Raw genomic sequence first — 19,445 nt, 5'->3', positions numbered from 1 at the left:
CTTTTCACCTCTTACTACGCTTGTAGGTTCTAATTTTTCAATCTTATTATTAAAATAAGATATCTCCTGATTTGTCACGTCCGAAGTTTCGTGTATGAATCTTATCCTCATGGGCCTGCAAAAGCGTGGTGAAGATGGGGTCGCATTTTGTCAAATCACTTTGTTATTTACTCTGCAAATGAGTTGAAGAGGCACCATGGAAGATTGAAATATATTGGCGTCAGAGTCGTGGCTATTTTCAAATTTTTGTTTAAACTGGGCTTGTTGTGAGCCGTCACATCCCCATTTTACTACCAGGTCAAGGGCTGCGAGCTCTTGTTCCGAAAGTGTATCCAAGACTTCGTCCAAATATGATAACAATCGTTCTACTGTGTGGTTTAACAAATTTTGTAAATTCACTTCAGCAAATGTAGCTGACACTGTGTACGCTTCTTGGTCTGGGTAGCATTCTTTTTTTGCTTTTTGTAAAATACTGTAACAAGGATACAGTTTCTTACCACTTGTCCGAATGATTTCATACTGTTTCCTGGTCAATGATGCTTCCACAAACATTGAGAGTGCCTGTGTAGGACTTAATTGAGGTTTTGAGATAGATATCACTTGTTTAATAGCCTTATCATATTTTTCTCCTCTACTTGGCGACGTCATTATGTCTTTAACGACTTTTGCACCGCCGCAATTTCCCGATTCCCGTAATCTCATCTGAGTGGCATACAAAAGCTCCGAGGGCTCATAGTTTTGACGCAAGTGCTCCGTTTTGCGACGCTTACTACGGTCCGACGAATTTTCAAAATCTTTGTGGACGGCCTGCGACAGCGATGTTGCGAGTTAGTGGGATTTCGAGTGTCCCGTTTAGCCATTCCTTATTTTTCTTTAAAAACAACGATTCCCTTCTTTTAGAAGTTTGCCACCTAGTCTTAAACTCCGACTTTACGCGTGAAAATTTGGTGAGAAATTCATGTTTTCGATCTTGTGGGAATGTGTCAGAATCAGTAAAATTAGTCATCACTATGTCTAGTCTTTTTGAAAATTCTGTGTCTTTACATTCCTTGGTCATGCGAAAAATGTATTCTCTCGTCACAACTCTCACGCCAGACGGACCTGTGATAATAAATCATTAAATTTAATTCTACGAACGCAATATAAAGTTTGTTTGGTAAAATCGCTTATTGTTAAAAATAAGCATAAATACAAAAGTAGCAGTTTATAGCACCCCAACTTGATAATTAAATGCAAGATGACTAAATGCACTATCAAACCAGTAAAAAATTACGGTCGGGACAGGTCCCGCAACATAACTTTTGTCATTTTGACTTGAAGTAAAACCAGAAAATTCAATGTGGAAGTATAAAGTTACTTAAATGTTACGTGTCAGTTAAAATAGACTTGTCAATTAAAAAATAATATCCAAATTAGATTTAAAATACCTGGTGAATTATTTTGATGAGCAGACATTTCAAGAAAACTACTTTTGTAGCCATCTAAATAACGTTTAAAAGTTATAATTTTTATCACCCGTAATCCGCACTCGCACGTGTGTTTACCAAATCGCTAATTTGACATCCGACAAATACCGTCAGCATCCAGCGAAAAATAAATATGATTCTATAATCTATGGGTTCCTCGACTAATGACTAATGAATCTAGCTACCCGTTTATAGGAATTCCACATTTCGTTACAGTCGACTAATGGCCAGCTTTAAGGGGCACATACCCCTATGTGCGCCGTAATTTAACTCAATAAGGTATTTCGTCGGTGCGAATAAAAAAATCGCCATGTATTTTCAAGCTAATTTTCAGGAGACAAAAAAAACTGTTTATTTTCCTGTTTGTAATATATTTGTTGCACCTGTATTTTTTTTCTGATAGATCATTGATTTTTACATAATACTCATGAAGAATATAAACAGATTTTTTTGTAATTTTTTACAATATGATTATTTTAACCAAATTTTGCTACATAGCGATTTAAATTTGGTTGGAAAAAATCGTCATGTGTTAAGTTTGTAACACATAGCGATTTGTTGCCAAAGTAACATATTACGATATATGATACATAGCGAATTTTAGGGTCTGTCGGGTAATCCATTCTACAATAAATCGCCATGTGCAACATTATTGCCATCACCCTCGACGGAAAACAAGACATTTAATATCGTTATGTGCTAAAAAATCACATAGCTATTTTTTTGTTTCTGTTCTGTTATGTTTTTGTACAAATGTTGTTCTGTGTTCACATAGCGGAATTTTTATTTTAAAACTAATAAAGATATAACAAAAATATTTATGTGGGTTGACGGGAAATTTAAAAAGGAATTCAAATATGCCAAAATCAAAAAAACGTTAAATAACACATAGCGATTTTTTTATTCGCACCGACGATTTGACATTTTTTTATGAATGGTGTCAATCGATCAGGTTTGTTTTGAGGATCAAATGTCTATATGGGACCCATTGTCTTAAAGCAATACAAAAGGCACCCGCACTTTACTCACGAAACGCTTCTAACAAAATGGCAATACATCGTGATGTCACGATGTAACGTTAGAGGCCGGCCGTTTCGATGAATGGAAAACAAGAAAATTGCGATTTTGTCGGTGAAAAATTGCGTTTATGTAAATTGTACAATATTTTTTTTTATAAAATGTAATGAATCGAGTGGTACCATTATTTTTTCCTGTTTGGAATTTGAAAAAAATAATTGTTTTTTAAACTGAGGTATTTTTTAAGTTTCCAATTTATTGTGAGAAATTGCTCATTTTCTATCTTTTTAACTAGATTTAGTTATACAATTCAACATGTGTCAACAACCCTATTGATCCAGGGGTCGTGAGTTCAAGTCTCACCCAAGACAGTAATTCTTCCACTTTTAAATTCATTCTAAGCTTAATAGCATCGTTCGCAGACGTTTCTGGTAGTTAAAAATTAAAACCCTATTGATATTTCAGGGTACTGTGGTAATGTTCTTGGGGAGCATTATGCTCGCGGCAGCGGTGGAGCAATCCGGTCTACACAAGCGCTTGGCTCTGTACTCCATCAAGATCATCGGATACTCGCACTATAAGTAAGACATGGATGAAATATATGGTACTAAAACGGATTTACTCGATTCGGATAAATGTGGCCACCATTTGCCGTTTAGTTGATAAAGCGAAATATAAGCAAAATAAAACTATGTGTCTAACACCAAAAGTTGAGGAATCGGTAGTAGGACACCAAGTAATATACTGATTTATGCATAAATTAAATGGTTTATTAGAAAACACAATTCCCTAATGAGGGCGCCACTGGACGGTCGACGCAGTTTTAATAGAACGCAGACAGCATTTTTAGACAATTTCTATTTTATAAATCATGTAAAGCTATAAAGAGTAGAAAACTTGACCGTGACGTCATTTGCTAGTTTTATATAAAATATATAGAGGCAAATCGTTTTGACAGTTCGAAAAAAGAAACTCAAATACGTCAAATACCTTTAGCGTCCTACAGTCGAATCCTTTTGTCCAAAATTTAAGGTTGATCTTTTTTAATTTTGTGTTAAAGCAGGTAAAAACTAGAATAAGACGATTATAAAATGTAAAGTTAATTAATTTCCTCTCAGACACGGATTACGAAGATACGTATCAATCCAAAAAAAAATGCCTTTTAGCCGAAAATGCATTAGATTGGAATTGTATCTTTGAGGGCTTATCGTCCATCTATTAGTCACTTTCTAGCCTTTTCAACAAAGTACTTTTTAAACTGACCGCGTCTCCGGATCGACGCGCGTCCTACATAGCATCAGGGGAGTCGGGTAAGCTAATTGTCACTTGCCTGTCAAATAAATGGTCGTATAGGTCATTCTTTTCCGTATCAGATTTAAGGAATACCTACGTGGTTTGTTTTCTCAATTTTCATGTTTATTTATAGGTATTAAGGTTGTTACTTACAGGTCAACAGATCGTTATTTCAACTTCCAACTCATGACGGATTCTGCTAGGTGTAACATATTATAATTAGGTGACATGCCGTGCCGTTGTGTGCCTAAGTACTGATTTGGTGTCGGAATGACAATTCAATTCAAAACCTTTGATGTCAAAAAACACAGATCAAACACGTGATAATTAATATCTTTGCAGGATGCTGTTTGCTGTTTCTTTCGTGACTATGTTCATATCGATGTGGATCACGAACACCGCCGCTGCTACAATGATGGTGCCCATTGTGTTTGCTTTGTTAAGAGTTTACGAAAGTGTAAGTTGTTCATTTGGATATGTTTTACTAAAATCATAAATATCATAATACATATTTTATTCACTTGAGTCCTCAATTTTATTCGTAAAGTCGTGAAGAGGAATAGTTGTTCTTGTGGACATAAGTATACGTATAGTCAGAAACCCTAATGGTCAGAAAATTTCAAAGAAAAATGGGTAAGTAGGTACACCACAAACGAATACTGCCTTAGTTCGGACAATTATTTATTCTGTGGTTCGAAAACAAAAAATGAGTCGATTAACTTTAAACTCTGATAAAATATTTGGAGTCCCCATGAAAAACAGTACACGGTTCTAATAGAGAAAGTCCAAAAATCATTCATAAGGTTCCTCTATAAGAAGTTATATGGCTTTTATCCCCTTCTTTATCCCACCCTATTCGTTTTAGGTATGGTAGATTATATATCCTTAGAGTCACGCAGAAATATGTACTTAATAAAATATTTTTTTCAATTAATTCGGGGACAAGTAACAAACCCACCATTATTACTACAAATAAGCCTGCGGGTTCCCCGTCTCTCCGCGAAACAGCTACGGCCCCGTAGCCGTGGTCTCTTTGCTGTACCTCCAGGTCGGACGCGCCTGCTTGCTACGTCCCCTCTTCACCAGGCTTTAACGTTGCTTAACAACATCTTGGACAGCGATAACGACCTAGATATTTTTTTCACGACGGAGTCTAAATTTCTAGGCGCATCAAATCGGTACATCGAATCAATCGTTACCACTAGCTCCATTACCTAATATGCTATAATAAGTATTCGCTGGAAATATTTGACATTGCTTATGTACGACTGACTTAATTTTAATTTTAATTTTAATTTTAATAAATTGCCCATATTGTGCTGCTTGACTTTACCCGAATTTGTATTTTTATGACTTTGTACTATAATTGTAATTCCTCGATTTATTTATATCCATGACATTTAATTAATTATTGCAATTCCTTGATTTATTTATATACATGACATTGAAATTAATTATTGCAATCCCACGGTTTAATTATCCTTCAATGACATTTAATCAATTATTTTACTCCCTTGATCTCTTTTATGTAATAACGTCATACTCCTAATGTAATGTCAGTAATGTGTTATAGATTTAAATCGAATGTAGTTACTTATAATATATTCTCACGTATTTATTCGAATAATGCATGTTGCTAGCTATTAAGTAATGTAATTCCAATTAGCACGTAAGGTTGAACTGTAAGTGTTAATTGTATGCAACAAATAAACAAATAAACAAATAAATTCACTAACCCCTTACAATGTCAAATCAAAAAGTAACTTATATAACACATAAGAAGGTTTAAGCGACTATATTGTCGCATGCAGTTAGGAACCTATTTAAAATTCCTCTTATGTAGTAACTGATAACTAGATGAGCTTATGTATCTTTTTTCAGCAAGGACTCTATAAAATATACAATGTAGATGACAAAACGGGAGAATTAACGGCAACGCCCCTAACAAGCTGTTACTTTTGTTGTATCACATTTGCAGCAACAATTGGTTAGTATTATGGCTATAGGCAGGGTTGGGCAGTATTTCAATTACATGTATTTGAAATACGTATTTGAAATACATTTTAGTATTTTGTATTTGTATTTCAAATACTACCTGGAAAAGTATTTTGTATTTGGTATTTCAAATACTGAACTCACATGTATTTAGTATTTTGTATTTCAAATACTTCAAGCATCAAAATACATTTCTACGAAATACATTTTATTAAATTCTATGATCCTAAAATGGAACGTTTTTTTTTAATATAATGTACAACTTGTACGAGGGCAAATAGGTACAATGCGCGAGCGAGCTATTGTGCGCGGAACTTTTCGTCAACAGCCAGGGGATAGGGTCATTGCAGTAGTTTCCGTCCATGCTCTAGTTTTCGACCACTTGACAGATTAGCAAATAATATATTTCAGTTTTAATTTACTATTTGCGAAATATAATTTTTATATGTGGACAGATATATTGTTTAGCTAAGGATTGAAATCAGTCCAAATTTGTGCAGCAATGTAGATTTATATTCAAATTTCGTCAAGTGGACGAAAACTAGAGCTGGACGAAAACAAGCGCAATGACCCAATAAGTTTTTAGGAAAGGATATTCGTTAAAAAAACTAAATGATTAAACAAAAAAATGAAAAGAATATTTTGTATTTTGTATTTGAAATACATTATTTTAAACACTGTAATTTGTATTTTGTATTTCAAATACTAGTCACCAAAGTAATTTGTATTTGGTATTTCAAATAAGTACTTTTAAAAATGTATTTTGTAATTTGTATTTGAAATACGTGGAAGCCAGTATTTTGCCCAACCCTGGCTATAGGGGGCGTGCATGAACTATAAGGAGCAGCAGGGCGCCAGGCGTAAATGTGACGTTTATGCTTCCGATGTAACCCACAAGGCAGATGGCAGTATGGCAGAACCTACTATGCGCAAGGAAACGTACCTACGAGAACGGTAGATGGTAGCACTTGCTTTGACAATGTACATAGGTGCACATATGCTTCCGATTCAGGCCACAAGATGGCAGATCCTCCAACGCGCACGCGCGTTGTCATCCCAATTCGCAAATAGGGACCATTTGCGAAATGGAATGACAACGCACGACGTAGTGTAAATATGAATGAATGAATGAATGAATGAATGAATGAATGAATGAATGAATGAATGAATGAATGAATGAATGAATGAATGAATGAATGAATGAATGAATGAATGAATGAATGAATGAATGAATGAATGAATGAATGAATGAATGAATGAATGAATGAATGAATGAATGAATGAATGAATGAATGAATGAATGAATGAATGAATGAATGAATGAATGAATGAATGAATGAATGAATGAATGAATGAATGAATGAATGAATGAATGAATGAATGAATGAATGAATGAATGAATGAATGAATGAATGAATGAATGAATGAATGAATGAATGAATGAATGAATGAATGAATGAATGAATGAATGAATGAATGAATGAATGAATGAATGAATGAATGAATGAATGAATGAATGAATGAATGAATGAATGAATGAATGAATGAATGAATGAATGAATGAATGAATGAATGAATGAATGAATGAATGAATGAATGAATGAATGAATGAATGAATGAATGAATGAATGAATGAATGAATGAATGAATGAATGAATGAATGAATGAATGAATGAATGAATGAATGAATGAATGAATGAATGAATGAATGAATGAATGAATGAATGAATGAATGAATGAATGAATGAATGAATGAATGAATGAATGAATGAATGAATGAATGAATGAATGAATGAATGAATGAATGAATGAATGAATGAATGAATGAATGAATGAATGAATGAATGAATGAATGAATGAATGAATGAATGAATGAATGAATGAATGAATGAATGAATGAATGAATGAATGAATGAATGAATGAATGAATGAATGAATGAATGAATGAATGAATGAATGAATGAATGAATGAATGAATGAATGAATGAATGAATGAATGAATGAATGAATGAATGAATGAATGAATGAATGAATGAATGAATGAATGAATGAATGAATGAATGAATGAATGAATGAATGAATGAATGAATGAATGAATGAATGAATGAATGAATGCATGAATGGATGAATGAATGAATGAATGAATGAATGAATGAATGAATGCATGAATGATCCTTCCAGCCGATTTCGACCATAGCGACCACTTCGACTCCTAGTTAGCTCGGCGCTCGTACCTACGCCCGAATATGGCTACCAACATCTATATACAATATATGGGTACCTATCATTCGTGGAACAAAATCCTCATAATATTTGACCCTTGTCAACTGCAATATGGCCCACACTCACCAGGGCGGCGCAACAATCATGCATGAAGCGAATAATTGCACGGTTTGCCAGTACAAGCATTAAAATTATTCGTGTGATCATATTATAAAACTTAATTCGTTAGTTTGATAAACCTTCAATTTATAATTATTGTTTTAGGTGGCATTGGAACCCTAGTTGGCACTGCAACTAATTTAGTATTTAAAGGGCTCTTCGCTAGGTGAGTTATTGTCATCAACGCCGTTACTAACATTAAATATAAATATAGCTGATAGATAGATGCTATTTTAGCAATTTGATAATTTTTGCCTAATATTTTATTCGTGTGTTAACAATATCATTCTTACTAATGCTTGTATCTAGACACGCGGTAGCGTGTCCAGCCAAGTTCAAAGAAAAAGGAACTGGCGACGCAGCAACCGTGTCTAGACACGCGGTAGCGTGTCCAGCCAAGTTCAAAGAAAAAGGAACTGGCGACGCAGCAACCGTGTGTAATATTACACGAACCATTTCGAGCTACTTTTGACCCTTTCACAACTTGAAACCTACTTAACCTACACTAATGAAATTGGCACATGTATTCAAGCCCCTTAGCTTGTCCAAAATACAAAATTTCATAAACGTAGCTCAAACAGTTACTGATAAATTAACGTTTAAAAACCGGCATTTTTGTGACTGACTGACAAACCTAACCCACTTCCAGATGACATAGAAACTTGAAATTTGGCATCAAGGTAGACTATTAGGTGTATATAGAGGGAAAAATCTGAAAACTGGAAATTATTGAAATTTAGATGGAAAAAATAATAATTAATACTTATAGACCAAAAACCTAACCCCTCTTCTAGATCACTCAGAAGCTTGATATTTGGCATCAAGGTAGACTATTAGGTGTATATAGAGGGAAAAATCTGAAAACTGGAAATTATTGCTATTTTGATGGAAAAAAAATAATTAATACTTATAGACCAAAAACCTAACCCACTTCTAGATGACTTAGAAACTTGATATTTGGCATCACGGTAGACTATTTGGTGTATATAGAGGGAAAAATCTGAAAACTGGAAATTATTGATATTTCGATGGAAAAAAAATAATTAATACTTATAGACCAAAAACCTAACCCACTTCTAGATGACTTAGAAACTTGATATTTGGCATCAAGGTAGACTATTAGGTGTCTATAGAGGAAAAAATCTGAAAACTGGAAATTATTGATATTTCGATGGAAAAAAATAATTAATACTTATAGACCAAAAACCTAACCCCTCTTCTAGATCACTCAGAAGCTTGATATTTGGCATCAAGGTAGACTATTAGGTGTATATAGAGGGAAAAATCTGAAAACTGGAAATTATTGCTATTTTGATGGAAAAAAAATAATTAATACTTATAGACCAAAAATCTAACCCACTTCTAGATGACTTAGAAACTTGATATTTGGCATCAAGGTAGACTATTAGGTGTGTATAGAGGAAAAAATCTGAAAACTGGAAATTATTGATATTTCGATGGAAAAAAATAATTAATACTTATAGACCAAAAACCTAACCCCTCTTCTAGATCACTCAGAAGCTTGATATTTGGCATCAAGGTAGACTATTAGGTGTATATAGAGGGAAAAATCTGAAAACTGGAAATTATTGCTATTTTGATGGAAAAAAAATAATTAATACTTATAGACCAAAAACCTAACCCACTTCTAGATGACTTAGAAACTTGATATTTGGCATCAAGGTAGACTATTAGGTGTATATAGAGGAAAAAATCTGAAAACTGGAAATTATTGATATTTCGATGGAAAAAAATAATTAATACTTATAGACCAAAAACCTAACCCCTCTTCTAGATCACTCAGAAGCTTGATATTTGGCATCAAGGTAGATTATTAGGTGTATATAGAGGGAAAAATCTGAAAACTGGAAATTATTGCTATTTTGATGGAAAAAAAATAATTAATACGTATAGACCAAAAACCTAACCCTCTTCAAGATCACTTAGAAACTTGATATTTGGCATCAAAGTAGACTACTAGGTGTATATAGAGGGAAAAATCTGAAAACTGGAAATTATTGATATTTCGATGGAAAAAAAAAAAATTAATACTTATAGACCAAAAACCTAACCCACTTCTAGATGACTTAGAAACTTGATATTTGGCATCAAGGTAGACTATTAGGTTTGTATAGAGGGAAAAATCTGAAACCGGGAAATTATTGATATTTACATGTAAAAAACTTTATTAGGTAATACTTATAGACCAAAAACCTAACCCACTTCTAGATCACTTATAATTATTGATATTTCGATGGAAAAATAATAATTAATACTTATAGACCAAAAACCTAAACCACTTCTAGATGACTTAGAAACTTGATATTTGGCATCAAGGTAGACTATTAGGTTTGTATAGAGGGAAAAATCTGAAACCGGGAAATTATTGATATTTAGATGTAAAAAAATTAATTAGGTAATACTTATAGACCAAAAACCTAACCCACTTCTAGATCACTTAGAATTATTGATATTTCGATGGAAAAAAAATAATTAATACTTATAGACCAAAAACCTAACCCACTTCTAGATGACTTAGAAACTTGATATTTGGCATCAAGGTAGACTATTAGGTGTATATAGAGGAAAAAATCTGAAAACTGGAAATTATTGATATTTCGATGGAAAAAAATAATTAATACTTATAGACCAAAAACCTAACCCCTCTTCTAGATCACTCAGAAGCTTGATATTTGGCATCAAGGTAGATTATTAGGTGTATATAGAGGAAAAAATCTGAAAAATGGAAATTATTGCTATTTTGATGGAAAAAAAATAATTAATACGTAGAGACCAAAAACCTAACCCACTTCTAGATGACTTAGAAACTTGATATTTGGCATCAAGGTAGACTATTAGGTGTATATAGAGGGAAAAATCGGAAAACAAGAAAATTATAGATATTTCGATGGAAAAAAAATAATTAATACTTATAGACCAAAAACCTAACCCCTCTTCTAGATCACTCAGAAGCTTGATATTTGGCATCAAGGTAGATTATTAGGTGTATATAGAGGGAAAAATCTGAAAACTGGAAATTATTGATATTTCGATGGAAAAAAAAAATTAATACTTATAGACCAAAAACCTAACCCACTTCTAGATGACTTAGAAACTTGATATTTGGCATCAAGGTAGACTATTAGGTTTGTATAGAGGGAAAAATCTGAAACCGGGAAATTATTGATATTTAGATGTAAAAAACTTTATTAGGTAATACTTATAGACCAAAAACCTAACCCACTTCTAGATCACTTAGAATTATTGATATTTCGATGGAAAAAAAATAATTAATACTTATAGACCAAAAACCTAAACCACTTCTAGATGACTTAGAAACTTGATATTTGGCATCAAGGTAGACTATTAGGTGTATATGGAGGGAAAAATCTGAAAACTGGAAATTATTGCTATTTTGATGGAAAAAAAATAATTAATACTTATAGACCAAAAACCTAACCCACTTCTAGATGACTTAGAAACTTGATATTTGGCATCAAGGTAGACTATTAGGTTTGTAAGAGGGAAAAATCTGAAACCGGGAAATTATTGATATTTAGATGTAAAAAAATTAATTAGGTAATACTTATAGACCAAAAACCTAACCCACTTCTAGATCACTTAGAAACTTGATATTTGGCATGAAGGTAGACTATTAGGCGTATAAAAAAGAAAAAAATCTGAAAACTGAAACTTTTTAACAATTGACCGCGCGTTAGCGAGGGTCTCCTTTTCAGCTTAGGCAAACTGCTTTTATGATGAATACCTACTATAGTAATTTCTGTACAAAAAGTAATGATATCCCAACAAAAACATAAATGTGAAATGAGAGCCAAGTTCAATATTAAGAATATGTGTCGTTGTTGACTCGCTGACAAAAGAATTGAGATCTATATGGGTGCCAAGTTCTGTGTTTTGTAGAAAATCCTGAAATTATAAGGGATTTGTCTTGGCTAGTTTTTACGTATAGGCTACTTTTCAAAAATTTGGTTTGTTGGTAAAAACTAGCCAAGTCAAATCCTTTATAATTCCTTTATAATTAAATGATAATAATTATCTTTTTCAGTGCATATCCTAAGGCGCCGGAATATATATCTTTTCCCCTGTATTCTGCATTTGCTATACCATACATGATTGTGTTAAATTTGTATATGTACTTATACCTTGCGGTGTATTACATGGGGCTTTTCAGGTAAAAATAAGTTGTTTTTCCTTTTTGCCGTGCACTGTATAAGTCTTTCAGTGGAGCAAGCACAGTAAAACCCGCCGACAAGGCGGGGCCAAGGCCCCAATTTCACCACGGCTACAATTGTCGAGCGACAATTGTCAAGCGACAGGTGACATATTACAAGTGTGGAGTGTAGACTGTAGCTTTGAAGTGATGAGGGGTTCGTTGGGTGAAGCGTAGAAACTGGCAATCTGAACGCGCCGGTCGCTGCTGCCTCGAAGTCCGCTATACCTCCATTTACCGGTATATGTGTTGTGTGAAATAAAAACACATATATTTGATTTATTTACTGGAGAGTGTTCAGGCTGGTGTGAGTGAAGCTCTCTTGATGTCTCTGATATCTCTGAATAAGCTGTGTGTGGGTTTCCTTCGACACCCTATTGAAGGGGTGTGAGCGGCCTCTTCCGCCTTTCGGCTGCGGAGGCTGTATCCAGTCGCGCCCCACCTTGTGGGGCGGTCAATCGCACGTCGTTTTGTGGACGGCTGTGTGTCTATTGCGGGCCAGGTTTTTCGCCACCGGCCGTTATCCAACCCCGCGACCCTTAGCCTGGTGATACCGTTTGAGCGGGGCCAGGCATCGGGGACGCAGAGAAGGCGACCGGCAGCTTAGGCTGGCGTGTGCATCGTGCCTATGTAGGCGAACTGAATAAGCTACAAACGGCTCCGGTTTATATAGGAAAATACAAGGCCATTAGGTACCTTTTTCAACTAGTGGGTGTATCATGCAGAGTCAGTTATGTATATTTTTGCCAATCTCATTAATAATTAACACGTATGAAAAGAACATGGATCCTAGACTTATAACTAGATACATACATTCCACGCAATTCATTAACATAATATACGAACATAAAAGTAAAAACATGATAAAACGCACACAAGTAAAATGATTAAAACTTAAAATACTAAAAGATTAAACTGAAACATAACAAGACTCCTAGCTATTCACGACATTCTTCCCCACGTGTGTCAACACCGTCTGCATGGGAGGAGTGTATGAGTATAAGCCTAGAAACTGGACGACGGACGTCACCTGCGCGTGTGCGAACAATGGCCACTCTCACATGGCCATCTGGGCCAGGAAATAGCTGGGCGATTACGCCTCTGGGTCACGTTCCTCGTGGCATGGAGCTATCCGCTACGATGACTACGTCACCTTCATGCAGTTTCTTTATATCTTGATGAGCACCGGGCCTAGGGAGGAGGCTGGGTCGGTATTCACGCTGCCAGCGCCTCCAAAATTGGTCGGCTAGCGTTTGCGCTGTTTTCCACGAAGAGAGTGACATAGTTGCGTCTGTGAAGACGCCCAGTGGCGACATGGAGCTTGATCGACCGATAAGAAAGTGATTCGGCGTCAGGGCTTCGATGTCCAAGTCTGGATTCACTGGTGTCAGTGGTCTGGAATGTGCTCTGATTCTAACAATAAAGTACGTAGAACTTCTTCGTGGGGTGCTCTTTCTTTCAGTACTACTTTTAGTGCGGTTTTTACGCTGCCAACGAGCCGTTCCCAGGCACCGCCTCCGGAGGGGTTGCCGGGTGGAATGTTCTTCCATTGTATGGCTCGCTCGGTCAAAAAGGGCTTGAGACTGTCGGGCAGCGTCTTTTTGGCCTCTGCCAGTTGTCGTTCCGCGCCGTGGAAGTTGGTGGCGTTGTCATGTCCCAAACTAATCGCGTTTTCCCGCTTTGCGGGTGAAAAGTTGGGAAGTGCGCCAGAGGCCACGTCCGGGGTGCCTCGGGGGGCGGCGGCGAGTCCATTTTCTCCGCGTAACCTTTGTCAAGCAACATATGCTTTGCGTATTCGGCTTTAAGTTTCGCATCGTAGTCTAGCTTTCGTTCTAGACTGTACGGCCGTTGCAATGCTTGCGCTCGGTTATCGGGGAGTTTCTCGTCATCTGATCGCCACAGTAAGCCCGAGTAATACCTTTGCTCCCCCGATATCTTCTCGCAGGTGGCTTCTAACAAATCTAGCGCACGTTGGCCGAGGTCGGCCCTGTGGTGACTTCTGCGAAACGCCTAATGATTCTATCTCAGAATGTCGTTTCGCAAGTTGTAAGGCCTCGTCTTCCGCGGTATTAGGCTTTGCGTGCCCTTCAAACTGTACCGCTGGTGCGATGCTGTCCGCAGTTTCGTGTAGCGTCAAAGCCATTGCCGCGCCTTCGTCAAGTAGCGCGAGGGTTTGGACGGTACCTAACGGTTCCGACACCTCTACAGGCATGACTTGGAGACACGTCTGCGGCAGCCTAACATTGAGTACTGCAGGTGCCGCCGGGACACTATTACCGTTCGCGGATGCGGCCGCGCTTCGTCCGTGTAATAGTTTATTATGTCCGGCTTCGCACTGATTCATGCCACACGCGACATATTTGCATCTAAAAGGCATACGGTGACTCGCGCCTAAACATCTATAGCACAATCTAGCACCCTTCACTAAGTCCTATCGCTCAGATATAGTCGCGGCTAGAAATTTCGAACACTCGCTAACTGTGTGTTCTTTGCCGTTCTTTCATATGGCGCACGTATCGCGCGAGACAGAGACAGACAATATCTCCCGCTGGGGCTTAGCTCCGGTTGACGCTGGCTTTTTCTTTAAATTACATCATCGCGGTGCTTTACTTGAGCTATAGTACGCGATCTATTTCCCGTATCACGTGTGTATGCTTCGTGGGGATCTGACTCCGACTCCGAACTATAGTCGCGAGAGGACGTGGGGGCGCCGGACCTAGCGAGAGCGTTGCTCAATCGACCGGGTTCGCGCACAGCGTTTACCGCGTTTCGCGATCTACTAGACGTATCACGGTAGAACGCGGGGGCGCGATACCCAGAGAGAGCTTGGCTCAATCTTCTAGGTTCGCGCACAGAGATTACCGCGTCCCCTTCATTCCGCGATCCATCCGACGTATCACTGTAGAATGCGGGGGCACGAAACCCAGAGAGAGCTTGGCTCGATCTTCTCGGTTCGCGCACAGAGGATACCGCATTCACTGCATTCCGTGATCTGTTAGACGGCTTATGTCGGTTTACGTGCTTAGCCGCAGTACTAATTTCGTTAAGAAACTCGGATATCGCAACTAACCCGGGTGATTCTACATTAGACTGCCTATATTTGGCCCATTCATAGCGCACTATCAGATTCAACTTATCCACGATTTTATTCACGAGTTCAGGCACGTGTAAATATTCTTCTTGACGCAACGATCGAATGGTGGCGACGGCATTCGCGACGTGCGCGGCGAATGAGGCTATATTCGAATTGTCTTCGGATAAACGCGGCATGCGTTTGACGTTATAAATTTCCGTAAGCACAATCTCCTCAGGGTCGCCGAACTGCCGTTCTAGCGCTTCCATTATCTCGTACGGATCCTGAACCGTGTACATTATTGATTTTACGGCTGTCCGAGCCTTAAGTGCGCGTCTAATCCGACTCACGTTATTGACGGCACTAAACATGGGCGCCGAATCCTCGAACTCTGCCCTAAATGATATCCACTCGGTGATATCTCCGCCGAATGAGGGTAATTCCGGCGGTTTATGGTACATTGGCGCGTAGGTACCGTGCGGTACCTCTAAAACGCGCGGGGGCGGTCTGCTAGCCCGGTCGGCGGCTGCTCGCGGTGGCGGCGGCGCGGTCTCTTTCGGCGGCGGGAATTTAACGTTTTCTTTCGCGACCTCGCGCTGTAACCTAGCTTGTCGTTCTACCCAACTTCTAGTCCGTTCTTCGACGGTCGCGTCACTGCTGCCGACAGACTGCGCCTTCAGTTGCGCAACCTGCAGCCGTAAATTTGCAGTGTCGGACTCTGTCTTAGTAGCTTCGACGGTCACGTCACTGCTGCCGACAGACTGCGCCTTCAATTGCGCAACCTGCAGCCGTAAATTTGCAGTGTCGGACTCGGTCTTAGCAACGGCTAGACGGGCTTTATGAACCTCGAGCTCGGCCATTAGCACGGACAATTTCTTATCGCGTTCCCTAACCGATTTGCGATTCCTTAATTCGCGATTAGACGGCGCCCGCGACGGCGGCGGCGGCGCATCGGTGTCTTTATTCACTAGCGTACTCGACCTACTACGAACTACTACCGTGTTATCTAAAGCTTCCGAGTGTACCGACTCGTTTCCACCGGTAGTATTCGGGTTGCCACTGCCCAAGTAGCATTGCAAGCTGTATATAAGCTGTATTAAAGTTTATTTGTATACTATAAGCTGTACAGTTAGGCTGTACAAAGGCTGTATAAGCGCTTATACAGCCCTTATAAGTAAAAAAAGGGCCCAAATTATACAGCCTTTGGCGTTATTAGAGCTGTAGAGTAGCTGTATAAGCAATACATAAGCTGCATAATAGCTGCATTACAGCTATATTTCGGTGTAACAGGAAACCTTAACACTACAGATAATCTCTTATAAGTACGATATAAGAATATAAGTTTTAAGTGAGTTATAAGAAAGAATTAAAATGTCTTAATCTTGTTCATTTGTAATATAGTAATGGCGACAATAAAGTGTTATAGTGGATGGTAAAAGTAAAAGTAAATATTATACAGGACTTGAATGGAATATTACATTATTGGTAAGTGCGGATTATTATTAATTGTGAACCTGTGTATCTTTTCTGGCAAAATATTTACGCGCGTGCAAAATAACAAAGAGAAACCATAAGGAAAATATCAAAAATCGGTAAAGTTACTGTTTGTTTTTAAGGTTAGAGTATCAACAATATTTATAAATATTAATTCTAAGGCTAAACAATTTATTTTCGCTGGTAATCATAACATGGCGTTAGTCTGCTAAATATTTGCAAGTATTTCTTTAATTATATTTACAAATACGTTTTTTTTTAATTGTAAAATGGCGACAATTTTTAAACAGCCTACAGGATAGTTGGAGAGGATTATAATCTTCGTAGCTGTGCTGTGTAATAAATGGAGTGTCTTTTACAGCTTTTGTAATTAAAACAGCTTTATAATAGAATATTTGTATTCGTTTGGATGTATTTCGGTTCTCCGTACATAAGTTATAATTCTCTTTAGAGATCCGTATAACAAATAAAAAACCTGTACTGTAACTGTCATATATTCCTTTAGTTTTATAATACACTTATTTTCAGAAATCATTACACTACTATACTTATACGAGTGTAAAATTACGCCAAAAGATTGTTATAAGCGACTCTATCAGTGATACAGAAAAAAGCTGTACTATAGCTGCCATTTATTCATTTGGTTTTATAATACCCTTACAGACAGAAGTTATACAACTACTATTCTTATAGGAGAGTAAGATTACGCCATAAGAAATAGCTTTAAAACGGGGTTGACAGATACATTTGTACAGCTACAAGTGGCAAGTGATACTACAATACAGCCTGTATACAGTTTTTACGATAAAATTAGCTTGTAGTGTTTCACAACACTTAATGTTTTAAAACGGAGTTGACAGATACTTTTGTACAGCTAAAAGTGCCAAGTGTTACTACAATACAGCCTGTATACAGCTTTTACGATAGAATTAGCTTTTAGTCTCTCACAACACTTTTAGTTTTATAGTAGATTTTTTATATTCTGATAAAGCACCCCATGCTTCCGCAGAATCCTTTATAATGATTTTATACAGCTTGAGCTGTATAATGTCTGTAAAGTACCTTTTATACAGCTTAAATCTTTTCTGACACTCTTATACGTCCCTTAAATCACTCTAAGTTCTTAATTGGCTGCTATATTGATGTTGCCGACACTTCCATGCTACTTGGGTGGTGCCCTTGCTCCACGTATTTTTCTCGCCGGACGTAATCTTACCGGACGAGGGGGTAGGGGTGTCCATGTTCGGTGCGGGCATAGGTGCAGGCGGGCCCCTGGTGCGCGGGCGAAGGCTCCTTGCTTCCTTTTCGGACATCTTGTCTGCTAATGACAACGATGACTCCACGAGTGAGGCATGAAGTGTACAGCAGCCAAAAATTAACAAAAGAACGTGCCACTGCAGGCGCAAACGACACTGAGGCGGAACAAGGTTTGAAACCCAAACTAAATTCCTCAGTGCGCTGTACCGCGGGACCTGACGTAACATCGCTTAAGGCAGTGGAGCAAAGGAAACATCTGCATTTGTGGAATATGTTATCTGGAGCTGACGATATCCGTGCGTACCTGAAAACTTTGTGCCCAGAGGGCAACTGCACTGTGGACGAACTGAAGCCCAAAGGTGACTATAAATCCTTTAAAATTGGAGTTCCTGTCGCATATTTCGATAAGTGTCTATCGGCCAGCGTGTGGCCTTGTAACGCCAGAGTTAAAGAGTGGTTTTTTCGAAGATACTCGGAACGCAAAAAACAGTAAACACGTCGTAAAAGCAAAGCAATCTTCGCAGTCCATACCTCAACAATCCATGCACATAATTTATCAAAATGTTAGAGGCCTAAACACAAAGCTTAAACATTTTAGACAGAACTTCATAACAACAAATAGTGACGTCATTGCGGTTACGGAATCCTTTCTCACGGAGTCCGTCGATGACTCGGAAATAGTCTCTGGGGACTGGAGCCTGCTGAGGCGCGATCGAGCAACTGGAGCTCGCGGTGGAGGCGTGCTTCTCGCCTGTCGGCCAGGCATCAAAGTGACGAGGCGCAAAGAGTTAGAAACAGCGGACGGTGAGGATCTTTGGGCTTCTTTGCGAATCGGTGGAACGTGCTTACATATATGTGTAGTCTACATCCATCCTAGAGCTACCGATGATGTGTACATGCACTTTTTTCAAAAAGTGGAATCTGTAATCGAATCACTAGATGATAAAGTTGTTATTTTAGGTGATCTCAATCTTAACCCACTGTATACATCTCAGAATGTTTTGCAATATTACTGTTATTTTTTAACTTCTTGTGGTTTGAACGAGAAGAATGAAATAGAGAATTTGTATGGGGGTAAGCTTGATGTAGTACTCGTGGCAGAACGCGTCCGGATTACTGGTATTATGGAGACTGTAGGAGGCGGACTTGTGCCGTTTCGTGATGCATACAACCCTCCACTAGATATAGCTTTCCACCTCGTCTCAAATCAAGAGAATCCCATAGCTGGATACATAGA

At 37.8% G+C, this 19,445-nt stretch overlaps 1 protein-coding gene across 1 annotated transcript in view; it reads left to right on the top strand.

The window, feature by feature from the left end:
- The window catches only part of LOC134791671 (protein I'm not dead yet-like), a 72,516-nt gene that overhangs the window by 17,328 nt on the left and 35,743 nt on the right, over positions 1–19,445 (top strand). Inside the window, exons 4-8 of the mRNA XM_063762757.1 lie at positions 2,949–3,064; positions 4,119–4,233; positions 5,658–5,763; positions 8,259–8,319; positions 12,220–12,345. Of these exons, the coding sequence (XP_063618827.1) occupies positions 2,949–3,064; positions 4,119–4,233; positions 5,658–5,763; positions 8,259–8,319; positions 12,220–12,345 (524 nt within the window). The remainder of the gene's footprint in view (positions 1–2,948; positions 3,065–4,118; positions 4,234–5,657; positions 5,764–8,258; positions 8,320–12,219; positions 12,346–19,445) is intronic.

The sequence above is a fragment of the Cydia splendana genome, chromosome 6 (assembly GCF_910591565.1).
Source record: "Cydia splendana chromosome 6, ilCydSple1.2, whole genome shotgun sequence".
Lineage (NCBI taxonomy): Eukaryota > Metazoa > Arthropoda > Insecta > Lepidoptera > Tortricidae > Cydia > Cydia splendana.
The sequence above is the reverse complement of the archived record's forward strand: the minus strand, read 5'-3'. Positions and strand labels throughout refer to the sequence as shown.